Consider the following 18,013-nt stretch of genomic DNA (forward strand, 5'->3'; position numbering starts at 1 on the left):
GTATAATCGATTTGAGTGTGAACATTTTTTTATATTTCTAGTCTATTTTCGTATTTTGAGTCAATATTTCTTTGTTGAAGTATCTAAATCGATATATTGATCATATTTTAAAAATAATTTAAAAAATAAAATATATATTATATATTCCCGGTCTCTTTGAATTTACTACTAAAAGTACTATTTTTTTTTTTCTCACAACATGTATCCTTTAATACCAAATTAAAAGAAATAGATAAATGATTTTTGAGAAAAATTAGAATGATGAGATTTTTTAAAAACATTTAAATCATTGAGTCGATTTAAACCCAACTATGCAACAAAATTAGGTTTTTAAAAATTTTTATCAAAAAAAGTTAAGAAAATAAAGGAAATGAATTGAAGGTGCACCGGCAAAGCAAAGGCACACACGGGCACCGCGAAGAACATGTTTAAATTACCCTCTTCAAACAAACATGGCCAAAAAATATAGCCGTTAGAAAAAACCTTAACGGCTATTTTCTGTTTCAAAATAAGGTAAGGAAATCATTTCACAATTTCTCTTTCCAGTAATGCAAATCTTGCCGTTACAATCATTTCTCTTTCCCTTCTCACTCTTTCAGCTCTCTGTCTCTCTCTCTCTCCGCCATTAACACTCAAATAAACAATCTTTGAATCTTTTTTTCATTGACCCATCAAAAATCCCAATTCAATTGAACAGTTACAATCAATCTTGAAATGCTGTTTTAGTCAAAAACTTTCACAAAGATTTAACATTTATTTTTGGTGATACGAATTGCATTCAATGGCTCCAACACCATCATCTTCTTCAAAATCAAATCATACCCATTTTAATCAAATAAGAACTCCACATTCTAAACAACGTTTAAATTTCAATTCCTCAAAAATTCCTCATCCTTCACCAAACCCTAATCAAAACCCTAATTTACCACCGCCAGAACATCCTGTTGAAGTAATCGGAAGAATTAGGAATCTTCCCGAATCAGTTAAAGATGAAAAACCCATTTCTAGCGTCTTTCAAGTAAACCCAGATCACCAGACTATTCGGGTCAAAACTGAAATTGGGTATAGAGATTTTACTCTTGATGGAGTTTCTTCCTCTGAGGAAGATGATCTTGAAGGGTTTTATAAGAAGTTTATTGAGAGTAGGATTCTTGGGGTCAAAATGGGTGCTAAATGTACTATAATGATGTACGGGCCAACGGGTTCGGGTAAAAGTCACACCATGTTTGGGTGCTTGAAGCAACCTGGGATTGTTTATAAGTCTTTAAAAGATATTTTGCAGGAGAAAGAAAATGGTAATGGAGTTGGAATGTTTGTGCAAGTTTCTGTCCTAGAGATTTACAATGAGGAGATTTATGATCTTCTGTCTTGTGATAAAGGTGGTGGATCATTTAATCTTTGGTCCAAAGGCAGTGCTTCTAAGGTAATTCTATTGAAAATTTTGTCTTTTCTTTTGAATTGTTGATTATAACTTTGAATTGTTTATTTAGGCAGGCTAGCTTTGTAGTATTTTGTTATAGTATGATCTAATGGTGTGTGAATTGTGAGTCATGTTAGTAGCATAACATAGACTTGATGCTAAGTTTTTGGTGCTATTATCATTGTTTAGCCTTGGTTATTAGAATGGTCTGTGTGAATTGTGATTTATGTTAGTAACATCATCATCATCATACACGGGTATATCCACGCTCATAAAAGCTTATGATCAGGGTCTGGGAAGGGTTTACTAACATAGAATTGATGCTATGTTTTTGGTGCAATTATCATTGTTTAGCCTTTGTTATAAGAATGGTGTGTGTGAATTGTGATTTATGTTAGTAACATCATCATTTTCATACTCGGTATATCCCGCTCATAAAAGCTTATGATCAGGGTCTGAGAAGGGTTTACTAACATAGACTTGATGCTATGTTTTGGTGCAATTATTTTTGTTTAGCCTTGGTTATTAGGCGTTATTTGTGATTTATGTTAGTAACATTATCAATTCGTCATCATCATACGCGGTATTTTCCACTCATAGAAGCTTATGATCATGGTCTGAGAAGGATTTGATGACGACCCAACTCTAGTTATTAATAATTAGTAACTTTATCATGAGATGGATCTCATCGGATTGAAATCAGGAGTGTAGAGTAAGGTCTTCATATAGTATTTAACTCAATCATGCTATTAAATGTGATGCTTTGTCCTGCTATCATGAAATAAAAGTTCATGTTGAAAACCCTGATTCCAGGTAAAACTAGAAGTGATGGGAAAGAAAGCTAAAAATGCAACATTCATATCTGGAAACGAGGCTGGAAAAATAGTGAAGGAGATTCAGAAAGTGGAGAAGCGAAGGATTGTCCGAAGCACAAATTGCAACGACAGAAGTTCACGGAGCCACTGCATGGTTTGTATGCTTTATAACACACCGTTTATACAATTTGTTGTGTAATTCGTTTTGCTCGACCAAGTTTATGAACATTTTCTTGTAAAATTAACCGTGGCAGATAATCTTGGATGCCCCGACTGTTGGTGGAAGGCTGATGCTTGTCGATATGGCAGGATCAGAAAACATAGAACAAGCTGGTCAGGTTGGCTTTGAGGCCAAAATGCAGGTAAGATTTGTGAATATAAATTTCTGTGTTAAAATTCTAAATACTCCTCGGCCCTTGGATTTTGCTACATAATAACGTGAATCAAAGCTGTGTAGCAAATTCAATGGGACGGAAGGAGTAAATGTCGACTGCTTGCTTAATTTAAGTCTCTCGGGTACTTGTGTAGACCGCAAAGATTAATCAAGGTAATACAGCGTTGAAAAGAGTTGTCGAATCTATTGCCAATGGTGATTCCCATGTACCATTCAGAGACAGCAAGCTGACTATGCTTTTGCAGGTAATATAACTTTTTTCTGTTTTCTCTCGTGTTCACAATATTGCAGGGGCGAATCTAGAAATATTTATTTCCTGGGCCAATATTATATGACCTTTCATTGGCCTGGTGTAATTAGCTGGAACCGCCTTTGTCAAAGCGCATAAAAAGTCGTGGGTTCAAACACTGAACATCAGTTTAACATACTACTTTATTTCTCATGACCCGTGCCATGGCCCATGCCAGCCCGAATCTAGATACGCCTCTGCAATATTGGTTCGTGTTCACAATATTCACCTAAAGAAATTTGGTATTGTTTTATGTTCTATTGATGTAGGATTCATTCGAGGACGATAAGTCGAAGATATTGATGATCTTATGTGCAAATCCAGACCCAAAAGAAATGCATAAAACAATCTCTACACTCGAGTATGGAGCGAAAGCAAAATGCATCGTTCGTGGCCCACATACCCCTGTGAATGATAAGATCAACGGTGAGGATTCTTCTGCTGTGATTATGGGGTCACGAATTGCTGCAATGGATCAGTTTATTCTGAAGCTACAAACTGAAAACAAGCAGAGAGAGGAAGAGTGCAGTGAAGCGAAGAAGTTGCTTCAGAAAAAAGAAGAGGAGGTTTCAACGTTAAGGATAAAACTCGAGCAGATGGCAGGAGTAAAAGTCTCGGGTGCTAGTGAGGAGGAGATCAACGAAAAGGTGAATGAGCGTATGGAGGTGATGAGAAAAGAACTCGAGAAGCAACTAGAAGAGTGTCAAAGAATGGCTAACGAATATGTCGAGTTGGAGAAAAGACGAATGGAAGAAAAAATACAACGGCAACAACAAGAAGTCGAAATGTTGAGGCGAAGGTTAGAGGAAATGGAACTTGAGCTATCTCGTTCTAGGGACGGAAGTAGTGGAAGTAGTGATGGAAGCGGGGTCGAGTTAGAAAGCCTTAGTCTTGTTAAAAGGCTAAAGGAAGTGTATGCTGAGGAAGACTTCGGAATGGAGAAGTCGATGGACTTGGACACGGGCGATCAAGAATCTTATACCTGCGAAGTGAAAATCATCGGGCAGTACCCCTCGAATGTGCTCGGTGGGGTGCACAATTCGTTCACTCCAATGCTTGGTGATAAAACGTATCTTAGCACGGTTTTTGAGGAGGATGAGGAAGAGGATGACGAGGTAGAAAAGAATGTAATCGACGAAAAGAAAGTCTCGTCATCTCCTATATCGAACGAGATTCACCTCTCGCCCTCGTCTAGGAAAACCCGAATTCAGAACATCTTTACATTGTGTGGAAACTACAGGGAACTTTCACAACACAATCTATCAGAAAAATCGACACCCGAGAATGATAATGCTACGATTATTACACCCGTTCGTTCACAAGCGTCTCCTGCTAGTACGCCTGTTCGTGCACATCCTACCACACCGGAGCCTATGAAGGAAAACTTGAATCCATTACCGAACACTGAAAATGGTGTTCTGATTGAGGTATATGTTAAGTGGGAGGTAACTAAGGATAACCCAGGAAAATTCATCACCAAACTTAAGATTGCTAAGGATGCTAGCTTGGCTGATTTGAGGAAACTTATTGATATCCATCTTGGGGTTGACAAGCAGGATTTCACCTTTCTGTTGTTAGGGGTATGTTTTTCCTGTTTTTACTGACGTTTATTCATGGATTATCTGATTCCTTTTGTTCTTGTTGAAGGACATTAGGCCTCTGCATTGGGCCGGATAAGGATCGTGGCGGATTTTTAAGGGCTTAAATGAAAGTTGGGTTGGGTTGGGCTGGGCTTTGTTAAATGCGATGACTTAAAACAGATCGGGTCCATTGTGCCCAAACCGGGCTGGGCCCGCTCACATAATTTTTTACTAAACAGAAAGTAATAAACAATAACGCTCACGTAATTTTTTACTAAACAGAAAGTAATAAACAATAAATCTTCGGAGAATTAAAGTTAACTAGGAGTACATAAAAATCTTTGAACTAAAAAAATCATCATTGTAATTATTGAACCAAAATTTAATGTGATAAAAACAATGAGAACAAGCCCTAAAGTTTTGTTAGTTTCTTAATTTGGAAAATCGAAGTAAGAGACGAGTGTTAGAATCAAATTGGGTTGTTTTAATTGAATGTTAGTCTCTCTCAAGCCCTTATTAAAGCTCGTTTTCAGCCCCTCCATATTATTAATGGTTGAGCCCGTATTAAGCTTGACTCGTATTCAACCCGGCCCGCACATACCCCTTAAAAAATGGGTCGGGTAAGTGCTTAAATTTGGGCCCGTCCCATACAACACCCCTTAACAACAAAATTTCATGTTATATGTGTATATGATGATAAAATCTCTCCATTTGTTACACTAATAATATTCGACTCTTTATTACTTGGTTGCTCGTGTAAAAAAGTTTACATATGTGTTCATAGTAATTAAAATAGTAAATCAAATAAGTATAAAATGGATTTTTTGGACCCTCTGATAATAGGGCCCTGTGCGGTAAACCGCTTTGTCCATGCAAATCGACGGCCATGCTTTACTTTGATCTAACAAAACCACATGTTATCTGTGTATATGTAGGACCCTACTGGCGCCCCAATCTCGAAAGAAAAGGAAGCAACCGTTCAAGCGAGTAAACTACCGACATGCAACAACCAACTGGGAGGGCACATGGCATGTTTGCGGCCGGCCAAGGGCGCTCAAACTCCTAGTATTCATCCTTTCACTCCCCTGGAAAACAAGCTTCCTACAACCCCAGTTTCTTGTGTGAAAAAGTTGGTTAATGAGTCTTTATCACCTGGCCAAGACTCTAATCTAGGTTCCACTCCCTTTATCACTGTTCGACGATATTAAGAGTTACATACACCTATGTACTCTGTATGGACAGATTTGTATGACTGACTAGTGAATTGTGAAGTGTATTTTGTTATATAATTCCTTTTGGCTACCTTTCTAATTACATTCTTGTTTCTTAATTTCACTGTCCCTTTGAATTTGTTAACCTACGTATGAAAAGCTTTCAATTTGATGCGTAATGTGTCTATAACTGTGCCTGAAAGTAAGCAAAAAGTAACGAAGGAAAACAGGATGATCGTTGATGTTTAGGGTTTGGAGATGATGGCAAAGTATACCGTATCAAGTTACAGTAATTGAGACTCTCGACTCAAGAATGACCCTATTAAGTTGCGGTCAGTGAGACTCTTGACTCAAGAATGATTCTATCAAGTTGCGGTCAGTGAGATTCTCGACTCAAGAATGACCCTCGGTGGGAAAATTACATGTGCTTTAAATGAATAATGAGTCATGCCTAAGATGGTTAATTTTCTATTTACTTCTTCAATTAAAGAATACAAGTATACAACTATCAATCTCTTGTTGCAAAGCAATAGTTGAGAATCTACACCAAAGCTTGACAAAAATAAGTTTCTTTTTGGTCTACAAAAACATATACATATCACAAGAACTAATAATATCATCACATAGCATGAATTCCTCTAGAAATATCATCCAATGACTTCTGATCTTCTTGCTCTGATGAAACTTTTAGAACAGAACTTTGGCATGTGTCCTTGCCTTTATTCCTACGACCTTCGGTTTGTTCTGCGCCTGGTGCTGATTTTATAGGCTTATTACTGCTGCTGATTCCTCCTCCGGTCCCAGGATCCGAGAAGTTCAAAATGCTGGATGGCTTGGACCGGGTTGAAGCCCGAGAAGAGGACTGCCCGCTGGATGGGCCACTCTTAGGCTTCTTCCGCCGTGTGGTGGACTTTGTGCTTGCTGATGAGGTTGAGTCACCCTCTAAGCCAGAACCCACTTGTTGGTTTGTTTTGTTTTCTGATGTTGACTTTTTAGGAGAGTCAGTAGTTGAGGATGAGCTGGCACGCCTCGACCCTTTGACTTTTTCTGACCTTCGTCGAGAGGGAGAGTCAAGGGGCGGCGTGTCTATGCCTATTGAGGGCCGTAGGTCCCTCGACCTAGTGATATTTTGTTGATCACCTAGACATAAATCTATCAAATTTTAGTTTCTGACTACATTCATCGTCATCATCGTTATCAATCCAGTATCCCGTCTCTAAACAGGATTTAGGTGAGGAAAGATGGCAAACACTCCATATCCATCCTCCCTTCAAAGAAAACTAGAGGAATGCGGTGAATTTTACCCAAAAAGGAAAAGAAGCTAATTTAGAATAGCTTATTTATGTTGAAACAACTTCTTGGTATGAATAAGTTGATTTAGAATAAGCTACCACCACCAGTGTGTTTAAAATCAACTCAACAAAATAAGCCGGTTAAATCACTTATAAACACCCCATTATAACAATTGGAACATAACTTGTATTAATTATTATTATTAAACATAAAACTTGATTATAATTTCCTTACCATTTACAGGTGCTCCCCCTCCTCCTCCTTCTGAATCTCCCTCTTTAAAACTACTAATCTACAAAAAAACAAATAAATGATGGAAAATTTTATAATTAATCATATAATTAAGCACAAATAATCTATTTATGATTTAAAATAAAATTGAAATAAATTATAAATAATTACCCAGCTAGGAGAATTAGCAGTTGGACCATCCCATCCAATATGGGCAACATGCTTAACATCAGTAGGAAACCCAATTTGCATTTCTTGCTCTTGTTCTTCATCTGCATTTTTTTGATAATATTTTTGGAAATGTAAAATCTCCTGATAACAGAATTATTTTCCATATGATATCATGCAAAAACAAATAAAATTAATTATTAAAAAAATAAATTAAAATAAAACAAAAAAATTAATACATACCAAATATTGTTGAAATGTATCTTAGACCTCTAAGAAGTCCCTTCATCTTCATTGACATTTTGATTGATCAACAAAATACCCAATTTTTATTTTTTCTTAATTTCAATAAAAAAAATTACTAATTATTAATCTCAATCCTGCAAAATAAAAGAGAAAATTTCATCATATTCTTGGGTTTATTAAAAAAAATTAATTTTTTTCCTTACAACCAAACAAGATCTTGTAATAATGAATGAAAGAGCTTCAAGTTATGTTAGCAAAAATCTCTAATAATAGATTTTATTAGATATTTTATGATTATTTGATTCCATTTTTATGGAGTGGAATCCACGAAGACTTTCAAGAGAATTATTAAATCATATTTAAAGAAAATTTAAAATTTTACTTTTTCATAAAATATGGAGATGTTTGAACATTTCCTACATATTTTCTCCTTGTTTTTATGGGTTGACTTCTTATTAATTTTTTTCCTTGTTTTATGAAATGTGTTTCCATGTTTCATTGAGCATATAAACAATCATCTATGTAAATAATTAATATAATATGCTAAAGAATCAAGTTTTATTACCAATATATACCACTATATTTAGAAGGAATTCGGATTAGATTCTCGCCATTCCTTCTATGATTCGTTTGTTGTACCTGAAACAAAAAAAATGCAAAAAATTTATATATTTTTTATTCAAATATGTTCATTTATGTAATCTTTTGTATTAAATAAATATGAAAAAAGCTTTTGATAGATGCATTTCTAATAAAATGATTGTCATGTCATTATGCTGAAAATGTTAGAAAAATAAATTATAGCAATGCAAAAAAATGAAAATGTGGCATTCTCACCTTGAAAATGATCAAAATTGCCCTAAATTGGCAAATAAATAAGATTTGATTATATATTTTAACCTTCAAGTATTAAAAATTATTCAAAACTGATAGAATAGGGACAATTGTTTTTGATAAAATGGAAGCACATAGAGAATTTGGAACAAACAGAAGCAAACTCTATATTATTATTATTATTATTATTATTATTATTATTATTATTAATAGACAAAACATATAATTATTAGTAATTAAAAAGAGGTAGGGAAATCAAAATGCAAATAAATTGTTTCAAATACTTTATGCAAAATAATGGAGGGCATTTTGTTGAATTTCATAATAATTTATTTGGTTCAATTTGCATTGACAGCTTGAACATTAAAAAGGAAAAAATTATTTCTTTTTTAGAAAGAAAAAACTATTTGTTTCAGCTTTCTTAGAAATAAACTAAAATTATTCCCCCATTTGTTTTCAAATGTTTTTGTGTTTTTAAAAATTCTAAGAAGTTGATATTTAAAAAGTATATATTGAGACGAATTTAATAAAATTCATCATAAATATATTTTTTCTTATAGATTGATGAGAATTCGTAATCAAAGTTTGACACAAAAATTCGTAAATTCTATTTGAGAATAACAAATGCCCAATTTACACAAAAAAAGTTGTAAATATCCCTCTTATTATATTATTATCAAGATTTGGTAACAAATGCCCAATTTCGTTTATGAGAATATAAATCAATTTCAAATAGTATGTTATTATTGAGAAAAAAAAATACTTATTAGTGAGTATCGAGTATAATAAGATATTTTAAATTAAAAATTATGTAACAAAATAAAAGATAATAATAATATATATATTTGTACATATTATTTTGGCGACAGTTTATATAAAATTAATGTTTTAATAACATAATTATTATTTTTATATAATTCAAAATTTAAATTATTTTCTTGTTTACTGTTTGATTGAACCTTATACTTATTAAAAAGCCCCAAAGACTTTTGATAGCGTAATTCACATTAAAAATATTGTATAAATTTACTATGTATTTCTGATCCTTTTAAAAAAAACTAAATACTTATGATTTGTTCGAGATTTAGGTGTGGGTATCAGATGTGTTAATGCTATGTATGAGCCTTAACTTTCAGGAGTTAAGGGATACAAAGAAGTGAAAGAGAAAAATTCGTGCTTTTTGTCCACAAGATAAAGTTGAGTCGACTTTATCTTAGGGTGGACCAAAAGCCGATTCCGCATTTCACGACTTTCAAAGATTAAGTTTCGTACATAAAATTCGAATCTGTTTTTCGGGCGGCCAACAAAAAATCAATTTGCTTTTTCCTGCTTTGAGTGGCTCTATTTTTATTTTATGACTTATAAGAGGTTATACATTATAAATAGCCCTAATATACTAGATTTTTTTTAATACTAATTCATCGTAAGACTATAATCTCAACTTTAGTCTTAGGCTTCTTCTCCAATTCTAGCTAGAATTACCATTTTTATTATCTTTATTTATTAAGATTCAACAAAAAATTCTCAAATCTTCACTTGAATGCCTAGGAAGGACGAAACATGCATTGACTTTGGTGTTATTTGATTGCGTTTGTTTTGAGGTTTTACATCTAGGGTTTTTTTTCCCTTTTTAATATTGATTTTGCATGCGCATATATTTAGAAACATATCTTCAATTGGGTACACGGAGAAATGTGTGCTTACGTCATAGCCTAGATTATTTAAATAAAAATCATATTATTATATTCCTTTCTATTATGCTTTTTGCATTCTATTCAATGCACTTATTCAATCTTTAATATCTCTAATTATGCATAATTATAAATTATAAAAAGTTGATATAAATAATTCTTGCATTGAGATGAATCAAACAAGATTTTACTTGACTATATTTTAATTTATAGATTAATAATAAAATATAAATTAGGAGTAAAAAATAAATAGTGTCCAAAAGCAAGAGACACTTGTGAATAGGAGGTACTATAATATAGAAGAATGATAATCGAGTTGGTTCCACAAATGCGTAGTTCAGCCCACTCTATAATATTATCATGGATTCGTCTTGTGGCTCAGTTTCAAATCAGATCAATCTTACGCCCAACAAGGAGTTTGCCCTCCTCATTCTGTATTCATTAAACTCAGATCTCATTATCGAGATTGCAGGACAGGGGGACGACAACCCAACTAAACCACTTTCTCAGCAGCTATGTAAGTTTTCGCTGAACTTCATAATCATGATTCGTGAAGGGTAATATACTCATATTACATAATTCAAAGTGCATTCGCTAAAATTTTGATTATCTTAAGTAAAACAAGCGGTAAGTGACTGAGAAATGTTAAACAGGAACAAGGAATTACAATATCGCATAGGTAAAGTCTCTTAGGTTACCAGCTTAATACTCCCTCCATTACTTTGACTCAAAAAGTTCTTACATATTTGAGTTATATGGTAAAGGGGCAGAGGGAGTATATTTCTAACTTAGCACATGTAGCTCCTTTGTCCATTAAGAAGCTTTCAGTTCATCCAATCCCACACTAGCCTGCAACAAAGAAAGAATCAACATCAAAAATCTTGAACAAAGCTTCACAATAATGAAATTGTTATCTTTTAACCTTTTTTGGCAATAATCTTTTGACTTATTACTTATCACTCATTTCATATTCTTTTTTTCACTACTTTTTTTGGGTAAAGGATACGCTGAGGGAAGGGCAGAGAGAATCGATCTCTTGGGAAACGTGTTACATGCTTGGAATGAGACAAAACATGATTCTCCATGATAAGTGCAATTATTTGCACTCATTCATGGCATTTACCCTCCTTTTTGGTGATGTATTTGAGCTTTCTTGTATAATTTTTATCAAGTTTTGAGTAGTTTCACCTTTGATGATGATTTTTCTAACTCGTCATTGTTTTGAGGTGAAATGGGAACATATGTTAGGTTAACCGATGATAAGAAGGTGAAGGCATGGAAAAATAGTCTAAGACCCCTAACATGTAAAGATAAGGGGAGTAGATAATTAAAGTGTAGGCAGCGAGTCGCCGCTAAGCAATAGCCATAAAACCACGACTCAACGCTAACTAGCCGAAAGAAGATCAAAGTCAGAAAGAAAGCCACAAGTCGCCGCTTAGTTCCTGGAGTCAACAATATGGAGTAATGCAGAAGCGGCGACTAAGCTGCCACGATTCTGGACGCTTTCGCGGTATACATCCCACGATCAGCCGATTTTTATTTATTTCCAGTCCATATCTAAGGTTTTCTCGGTAGTTTGTTGACTATATGCAAATTGGATGTTTCTCGATATCCTAAACCTTTAGCCATATTATATGAACGACCAATTAATTCTAGTTTTTAGCAGTTTTAGATACCACTCTTCTATAATGTTTGTAAAATTGGAGAGAAGTAAAAATTATTATTCTAGCCTATTAGCTACACGTACACTGTGTGCTTGCGGTTAAAATAAATTTCCCTTCTATTCCATTACCTATTCTTATTAGATCAGAAACATTCAACCAAATCATATCGGAAACGTACAAAACATAAACCTTAGTTTGGGATAGTAGTGGACTGACATAAAATGGCTCATCAAATTATAAGTACTCTACGTATGCAGCGTTTGTAATCAAGGTTCAACATGAAACAATCTCCATGTTACACAAGAATGACATTACATACAGTCCTGATTCAAACCCCTTCCCCAAATAAAATCCTACCCCACCTAAGCAAGAGCCAACTTGGTAGCATAGAGGCAATGCAATGACTAGTGTTGGCCATGAGGCAGGCAGTTACCCGCCATCAAACCGCCCATGAATCGACCTCGAATCACTGGAAACGGGTGGTTCCAAAAATAAAACTGATAGGACTCTAACAAAACCAAAACCGTGAACCGCCGAATTGGGTGAACCAAACCGAAACCGCCCCATGGAACTGAACCGGGCGATTCATTGAAAATGTCAAATAGAGTCGTAAACTAGCCTTTGGGAATTGTTCAATAAATATGATGAATTAGATCATCCATTCTATACTCTCTCTTACTCTCTTTAGTCTTTACTTCTCCCTACTTATTCTCTCTAATTAATATCTTTGATTATGCAATAATCCTCTTAATTACATAATAGCTTAGTATTCCTTTGGGATACAAGGTTCAAGTCCTCATTTTTTTGTTAATTAATCAACTTTATCATTTTTTTGTCTTTTATTTAACAACTATTTTTGTTTTATTCTTTTTAGTCAATCTTCAAATGACAATTGACATGCAATGAATTTCGATAATACTCAACAAAGATATATCACGGTTTATTTTAATATTTTGTAATGTTTTTATATTTATATTTAAAGCAAATAAAATCAAAATGTTGAACTGACGGTCCAACTCGCTAGCTAGACCGCTTGGAACTGGAACCGTCCACCTACGGTCAGTGTATATTATTGAATAACGGGAACGAAAGACCCATTGACTTCAGAATAAGAAAATTGTAAGTTGTTGCAGTTAACTAACCAAAAACTTGTGGTTCTGTTGAAGCAGTGGGGTAAAGGTTGTCAAAAATTGCTCAATATCAGACTTGACGGCATCACCCCCCAGGACCTCCATAAACTTACTCCTATCAGGAGCCAACTTCATAGCAACCTGAAATAAGAACAAGATTAAATAAACAGTTGGTAGTTCAGCCTGGGTGCAATTGCAATAAAATTGGAGACTTGGGTTATCGTGAACAAGGAAGAAAATGCAGCCGAGTTCTCTCGGCCGAGCTATATGAAAGCATTTGTAAAATGAAAAGCATACTACCATATAGTGGGGGTGTGTGCCAATGATAACGAAGCTTTGTATCCATATTTAGTATCAAATATTTATCGAATAGCATAAAACTTTTCATTCACTTAAAAGAAACTACACAAAAAAAAATCAAGAAGTAACATTCAACTAGACAATTGTTCATAGAGGGCAAGAAACTCCATAGAATGAAAGTGGAAATGGAAAACGGAGAAGGCTTCTAAACTTACAGTGAAAGTTGAACTGGCAAGCCACCCATGCCATTTCTTCAAGGTCTTTCCGTAGGAGTCGGTACAAGCTTGAGACATTGACCAATCTGCATGCTCGAGTAAGTTGCGGAATAGTTCCACCAAGAAATCCATAGCTCTACAAAATAAACACAATATCGTAAAGCTCTATTGTAAAAGAAAGAGCACAGGATAAACAGAAGTCTATTCTTATTATCATGATATTCCATTTACTCGTCACATGGAGGTTATAGAACGTAAGTAGCAAGGATCGAGACAATTGTATTCAGTAGAGCATGAATCAATGGAGAAAGTAAAGGGTGAAGGATGTGAGGTACAGGCACGTGTCTCTACAATACCTTGGTGTGAATATAAAAAGGTATAACATGTACTCCTCTGACATTGTGTATATCATGGGTATTTTTAGTATTAGGTAGTTAGTATAGAATAGTATAAATAAGGAAGAGGGGAAAGGGGAAAGACATCAGAAATATTGTATATACATTCTAGCCTTTTAGGTTGAGTTCTTAACTCATTCTTGGGAGAGTCCAAGCCTCTCAAACGCTTGTATCATTATCATTGTACTTCTTGAATTTTATTAATACAAAAAACAATTACATTTCTGCTTTCTAGATTGCAATGGATCATCAATGGAATTATTCCGATGGAGGTTTGTACACAAACCAAGGAGAAGAGAGAAAATGGAGATTCTAGTGGGGGAGGTCATGTCCTTTAGACAAGTAAATATAGGTTTTATTGTTTTAATATAAAAGACAGAAATAAATTGTAGGTTTTAGTGGGGTATTGTAGGTGAGACTATGTCCAAAAGGGGTAATGAGGCAAACCGTGTGGGATGGACCAAAATAGTGGGAGTGTTTGGCAAATGACTGATAGCTGGTAGCTGATAGTTGATTAGTGTCTAATTTGACTAGCTAATTTTATTAATTGGTTTGACCAGCTGATTTTGAAACCGCTGCTATGAGCTGCTTGTTCAAAAACAGCTTAAAGTTGTTTCAACCAGCCGGTTTACCAAACATTAGCATTGGCTGGTTTGACCATCAAACCCTCTAATTGAATCAAAATAAGCTAAAATTGCTTTATAAGCTATTTTGCCAAACACCCCCAATATATGGAGCAAAATCAGGGTGGACGGAAGGAGTAAAACATAATAAACTAATAAACTCTCATCAGTTTGAATTAGACTATTAAGTATCCTTCAGATTAAGAGGCAACAAAGTAAGTACATAGAACAAGATACCTTGTCAGCCATAGCAGACCATTTGTACAGCTGGATGAGCCTTTAGCTGTCTTAGTTTCAACCTCTGCCTGTACCATACTATACAAAAACTTAAATTTGTCTGGATCTGAGTTGTACTTGTTCTCCAATCTCTGCAACAAAAAGCCTAATCAATGCCAATTTGAGAAAGATATACAACAACAATAATGTCAAAGCCTTAATCTTAATCCCAACATAAGGGTCAACTACATGAACAAAACAGGTTTTTGTCAATTTCAACTTGGTTTCAAGATCAAAACAGGTTTGAGATCAAAACAGAAATAACATTTTAAAAAAGGCGTATGAAGGCGATTACACTGAACCAAAATTTTAAAAGGGTCACTTCCGTTTACGACTAACAGTACATACAAATCTAACTAACAAAATTGCAATGCCAATAATCCACTTTGCCAGATAACAAACCTCATATTTGACAAGACTACAGAAGTAATAACCTTAAGCAACTACATAACAGATTGAAAAAGTAGATTATATAAGAGGGGTGGGATTGTACAGGAATTCAGAGAGAAGTAGCTTACTGTAATATTTCCACCAACATCAGATTTTACTAATGCCATGGCAGCACCAAACTTATCTGCATTTGACAAAATATTTTCAATTCAATAAATATTCAACCTAACATTGGGAACATGAGGTAACAAGACAAACAAGAAACACAAAAAATTCTTTCTTCACTCTGATACACTGTTACAACAGCTAATAACTTAAAAAACAGCAATTAATATAGAAACAGGATCTTCATAAACAGATATGTTGTCACTAAGGAGAACAAGATCAGCAAAGAGCAACTCATTTATTCCTAGATAATCATCCCTCCAGATAAAATATTTCACAAATTCCAAACAAGGTTGTTGTTTATACTAAAAGCGAATTTTCATGATGATGTTACGTAGGATGAGGAATGGAGAAATTGTGGGGATGTACATCCCATTATAGAGTCATAAAGAATCATGGTGTATCCTTCATTAATTATCAGGGGTTGGTACTTGGGAGTTGGGACAATATAAACATTACTCCAAAAATAATGAAGTGTACTACATATAGAAGTAGCTTGAACTGAAAGATGGAAGCTACTACTTGTGCACAAGCAGCTAGCATAAGCAAATCAAACACTTGACTTCTGTTGTTCCTGTAAAATACATTACAGTGAAAACAAGACAGCATGTTAACAGACCTATGACAGGAAGGATATGCTTGCAAGCATCCAAGAAAGGCTTCGTCAACATGTCTCCCTCCACAGTTTTCACTTCCTTAATCTGTTCTAAAGCTGGGGTAAATACGGTTGTCGCCATTTTTTCTTTAACTGTACCAAGCAATTACATCACACATTAGTAAGAAAATCAATATTTCCTTAATAGAAATTTAAAGCACTACTAAGATAGCAAATCATTCAGGCTCAAGACATCGACAAGGATATTGTAGAGCTGTAAATCATAGCATTTTTATGAAAAAAAAAATACATCTTGTGCCAAGATGAGCCGTAACAAGCCCCGGAAACTATGAAGGAATAGATAATCCAAATATACATAACCTATGACCTACAAAGATACACAATATGCAAACATCATGAAGCTTTGATCAATAAAAACCTTATTCAGGCCAGAAGAACAAGATCCATCAACAGCTCAAAATCAGCAGGATACAAGCAATTTATGACATGAAATCATAAAGAATCCAACTTTCCTAAGAGTAATAAAAAAGACCATATATCAGACAATGCATCCACCAATTCATCATTCAAAAGTTGAAACATGCCAAAAGAGATAGAAAAACTCTAAGCACACTCCCTAGTGCAAAAATTTGGTAAGCGGTGATGCAGTAACGAGTTGCGAGAGTGATGCAGTTATCATAACCCCAAATATCGGCCAAATCATAAGATATCCCTCGAATCTACCCAAACATGTATTTTAAGTACACCTTTAAAACGCGAGAAATATCGGTTCATATTTTTTGAAAACATTTACAACGTGACAGATGCAACCTTGGTTTTGCACCATGGCAACCTGTAGATCTATTCTTAGTTGAAAACTTACCAGCAGAAAAATGCAAGAGGGCTTCATCAACACTTTCAAACAAATCACAATTATAGTAACCACATTCTTATAGCACAGAATCAATAAATCAAACAACTAGCTTTACAAGTTCCAACACTAAGCATAAAATTAACCATCAAGATCAAATTTGCCTTCATACTATCATATCATAAAACAATCATAAACCTAAATCAAAGCTAAAAACAATGAGGGAAACACTGTACAAACAAAACCCAATGATAATTCATCAAAAATTATTCAAATCTCAAACCCAATTCTATTAGTACTACAAAAAAAGAACAATTATCTTATCAGATCCAATAGAATGAACACTTCAACAGCAATCAAGAATTAGACTTAGAATCCCAGCTTAAAAATCAAATTAATGTAATATGATTGAGATAAAAAGGTACCCTTTTCAGCAGAGATCGTAGAATTGAAGCGTAGCTGATCCAAACATCAAAAAAGGAGAAAATTACAGAAATGCGAAAAGAGAATAACAATGATAAGAGAAAGTAAACATGCAAAAGATAAATTTCGATTAGGAATGCGGAGTTTAGAGAATCAGTTTCAAATCTACGAAGATGATATGATGATCAATGGAGATCAATCAAAAACTAGGTGACTAAAATGTTGGATTATAATCAAGTGTTTATGGATCAAATTGAGGGAAAGAAACAAACGGGTCAATTTACCTGTAGTCTGTAGAGCAACAAGGATTTTTTCCAAAGAGTTAAAGCACCGGAGAAATGGGAAGAACAAAAATGGAGCTAGTGTTCTGATTCTTAGCTTGTCTTTTACTTTTCAAAATCGCATTTTAGTTGGGTCCCATAAATTGTTCTCAAATGTTGTTTCTCATATAAATAGGATTACATGACATATTACTTATTAATTCTGTTTATTAACCATTAAGTTGGATTGTTAATCATCACATACTTAGCACATGATTCATTTTATTTTATTGAGTCAACATTTAATGATTTTCTCCCTTTCTCCTACTTGTTCCCGTTCACTCTATCTCTCACAATATTGTTCCTCTCGTATTCATTGACTTATAAAAGTCGCACTTTAATCAAGAATCCTTCTTTACATTTAATCTCTCTTTTTACAGTAAATTGATCTCAATTATTAGTAAATTGACTTATCACAAAACATAATTGATTGTCCTAAACCCACCACTAGATCAAACATTAAAGTGCCACAAA

The 18,013-nt window shown here is 34.3% G+C and overlaps 3 protein-coding genes across 8 annotated transcripts; 1 reads left to right on the top strand and 2 right to left on the bottom strand.

The window, feature by feature from the left end:
- The first annotated feature begins 545 nt into the window (after positions 1–545).
- LOC130825651 (kinesin-like protein KIN-10A) lies at positions 546–5,809 on the top strand. The gene is made up of 6 exons (XM_057690975.1): positions 546–1,423; positions 2,234–2,389; positions 2,490–2,597; positions 2,764–2,874; positions 3,188–4,498; positions 5,434–5,809. Exons 1-6 carry the CDS (start codon positions 782–784, stop codon positions 5,704–5,706), a joined length of 2,601 nt encoding a protein of 866 aa, XP_057546958.1. The 5' UTR covers positions 546–781; the 3' UTR covers positions 5,707–5,809.
- Positions 5,810–6,117: 308 nt separating this feature from the next.
- On the bottom strand, positions 6,118–8,118 carry LOC130825653 (CRIB domain-containing protein RIC5-like). 5 transcript variants are annotated; one of them, XM_057690978.1, is made up of 4 exons: positions 7,645–8,118; positions 7,405–7,545; positions 7,237–7,289; positions 6,118–6,861 (listed from the first exon to the last, which is right to left on the bottom strand). In XM_057690978.1, exons 2-4 carry the CDS (start codon positions 7,509–7,511, stop codon positions 6,329–6,331), a joined length of 693 nt encoding a protein of 230 aa, XP_057546961.1. In that variant the 5' UTR covers positions 7,512–7,545; positions 7,645–8,118; the 3' UTR covers positions 6,118–6,328. The 5 variants fall into 5 exon arrangements, with proteins under 5 accessions (XP_057546961.1, XP_057546964.1, XP_057546959.1 ...); XM_057690981.1 differs by having other exon boundaries at positions 6,122–6,861; positions 7,237–7,294; positions 7,645–8,116; XM_057690976.1 differs by having other exon boundaries at positions 6,123–6,861; positions 7,237–7,294; positions 7,405–7,505; positions 7,645–8,116.
- Positions 8,119–10,710: 2,592 nt separating this feature from the next.
- On the bottom strand, positions 10,711–17,652 carry LOC130825654 (glycolipid transfer protein 1). Of its 2 annotated transcripts, XM_057690982.1 has the most exons (8): positions 17,504–17,652; positions 17,222–17,255; positions 15,950–16,078; positions 15,294–15,349; positions 14,737–14,867; positions 13,482–13,617; positions 12,979–13,107; positions 10,711–11,021 (listed from the first exon to the last, which is right to left on the bottom strand). In XM_057690982.1, exons 3-8 carry the CDS (start codon positions 16,065–16,067, stop codon positions 10,986–10,988), a joined length of 606 nt encoding a protein of 201 aa, XP_057546965.1. In that variant the 5' UTR covers positions 16,068–16,078; positions 17,222–17,255; positions 17,504–17,652; the 3' UTR covers positions 10,711–10,985. The 2 variants fall into 2 exon arrangements, with proteins under 2 accessions (XP_057546965.1, XP_057546966.1); XM_057690983.1 differs by lacking the exon at positions 17,222–17,255 and having other exon boundaries at positions 17,504–17,637.
- Positions 17,653–18,013: the final 361 nt, after the last annotated feature.

Source organism: Amaranthus tricolor, chromosome 10 (genome assembly GCF_026212465.1).
Source record: "Amaranthus tricolor cultivar Red isolate AtriRed21 chromosome 10, ASM2621246v1, whole genome shotgun sequence".
Lineage (NCBI taxonomy): Eukaryota > Viridiplantae > Streptophyta > Magnoliopsida > Caryophyllales > Amaranthaceae > Amaranthus > Amaranthus tricolor.

Excerpts from the sequence above, each read along its gene's own strand:
- LOC130825651 (XM_057690975.1), top strand. The coding sequence starts at position 782 with ATGGCTCCAACACCATCATCTTCTTCAAAATCAAATCATACCCATTTT. Across the intron at positions 1,424-2,233 it reads CCAAAGGCAGTGCTTCTAAG|GTAAAACTAGAAGTGATGGG; the intron begins GTAATTCTATTG and ends CCCTGATTCCAG. Across the intron at positions 2,598-2,763 it reads GCTTTGAGGCCAAAATGCAG|ACCGCAAAGATTAATCAAGG; the intron begins GTAAGATTTGTG and ends GTACTTGTGTAG.
- LOC130825653 (XM_057690976.1), bottom strand. The coding sequence starts at position 7,702 with ATGTCAATGAAGATGAAGGGACTTCTTAGAGGTCTAAGATACATTTCA. Across the intron at positions 7,506-7,644 it reads ATACATTTCAACAATATTTG|ATGAAGAACAAGAGCAAGAA; the intron begins GTATGTATTAAT and ends AAAAAAATGCAG. Across the intron at positions 6,862-7,236 it reads AGGGGGAGCACCTGTAAATG|ATTTATGTCTAGGTGATCAA; the intron begins GTAAGGAAATTA and ends AAAATTTGATAG.
- LOC130825654 (XM_057690982.1), bottom strand. The coding sequence starts at position 16,067 with ATGGCGACAACCGTATTTACCCCAGCTTTAGAACAGATTAAGGAAGTG. Across the intron at positions 14,868-15,293 it reads ATGTTGGTGGAAATATTACA|AGATTGGAGAACAAGTACAA; the intron begins GTAAGCTACTTC and ends TTTTTGTTGCAG. Across the intron at positions 11,022-12,978 it reads AACAGAACCACAAGTTTTTG|GCTAGTGTGGGATTGGATGA; the intron begins GTTAGTTAACTG and ends TCTTTGTTGCAG.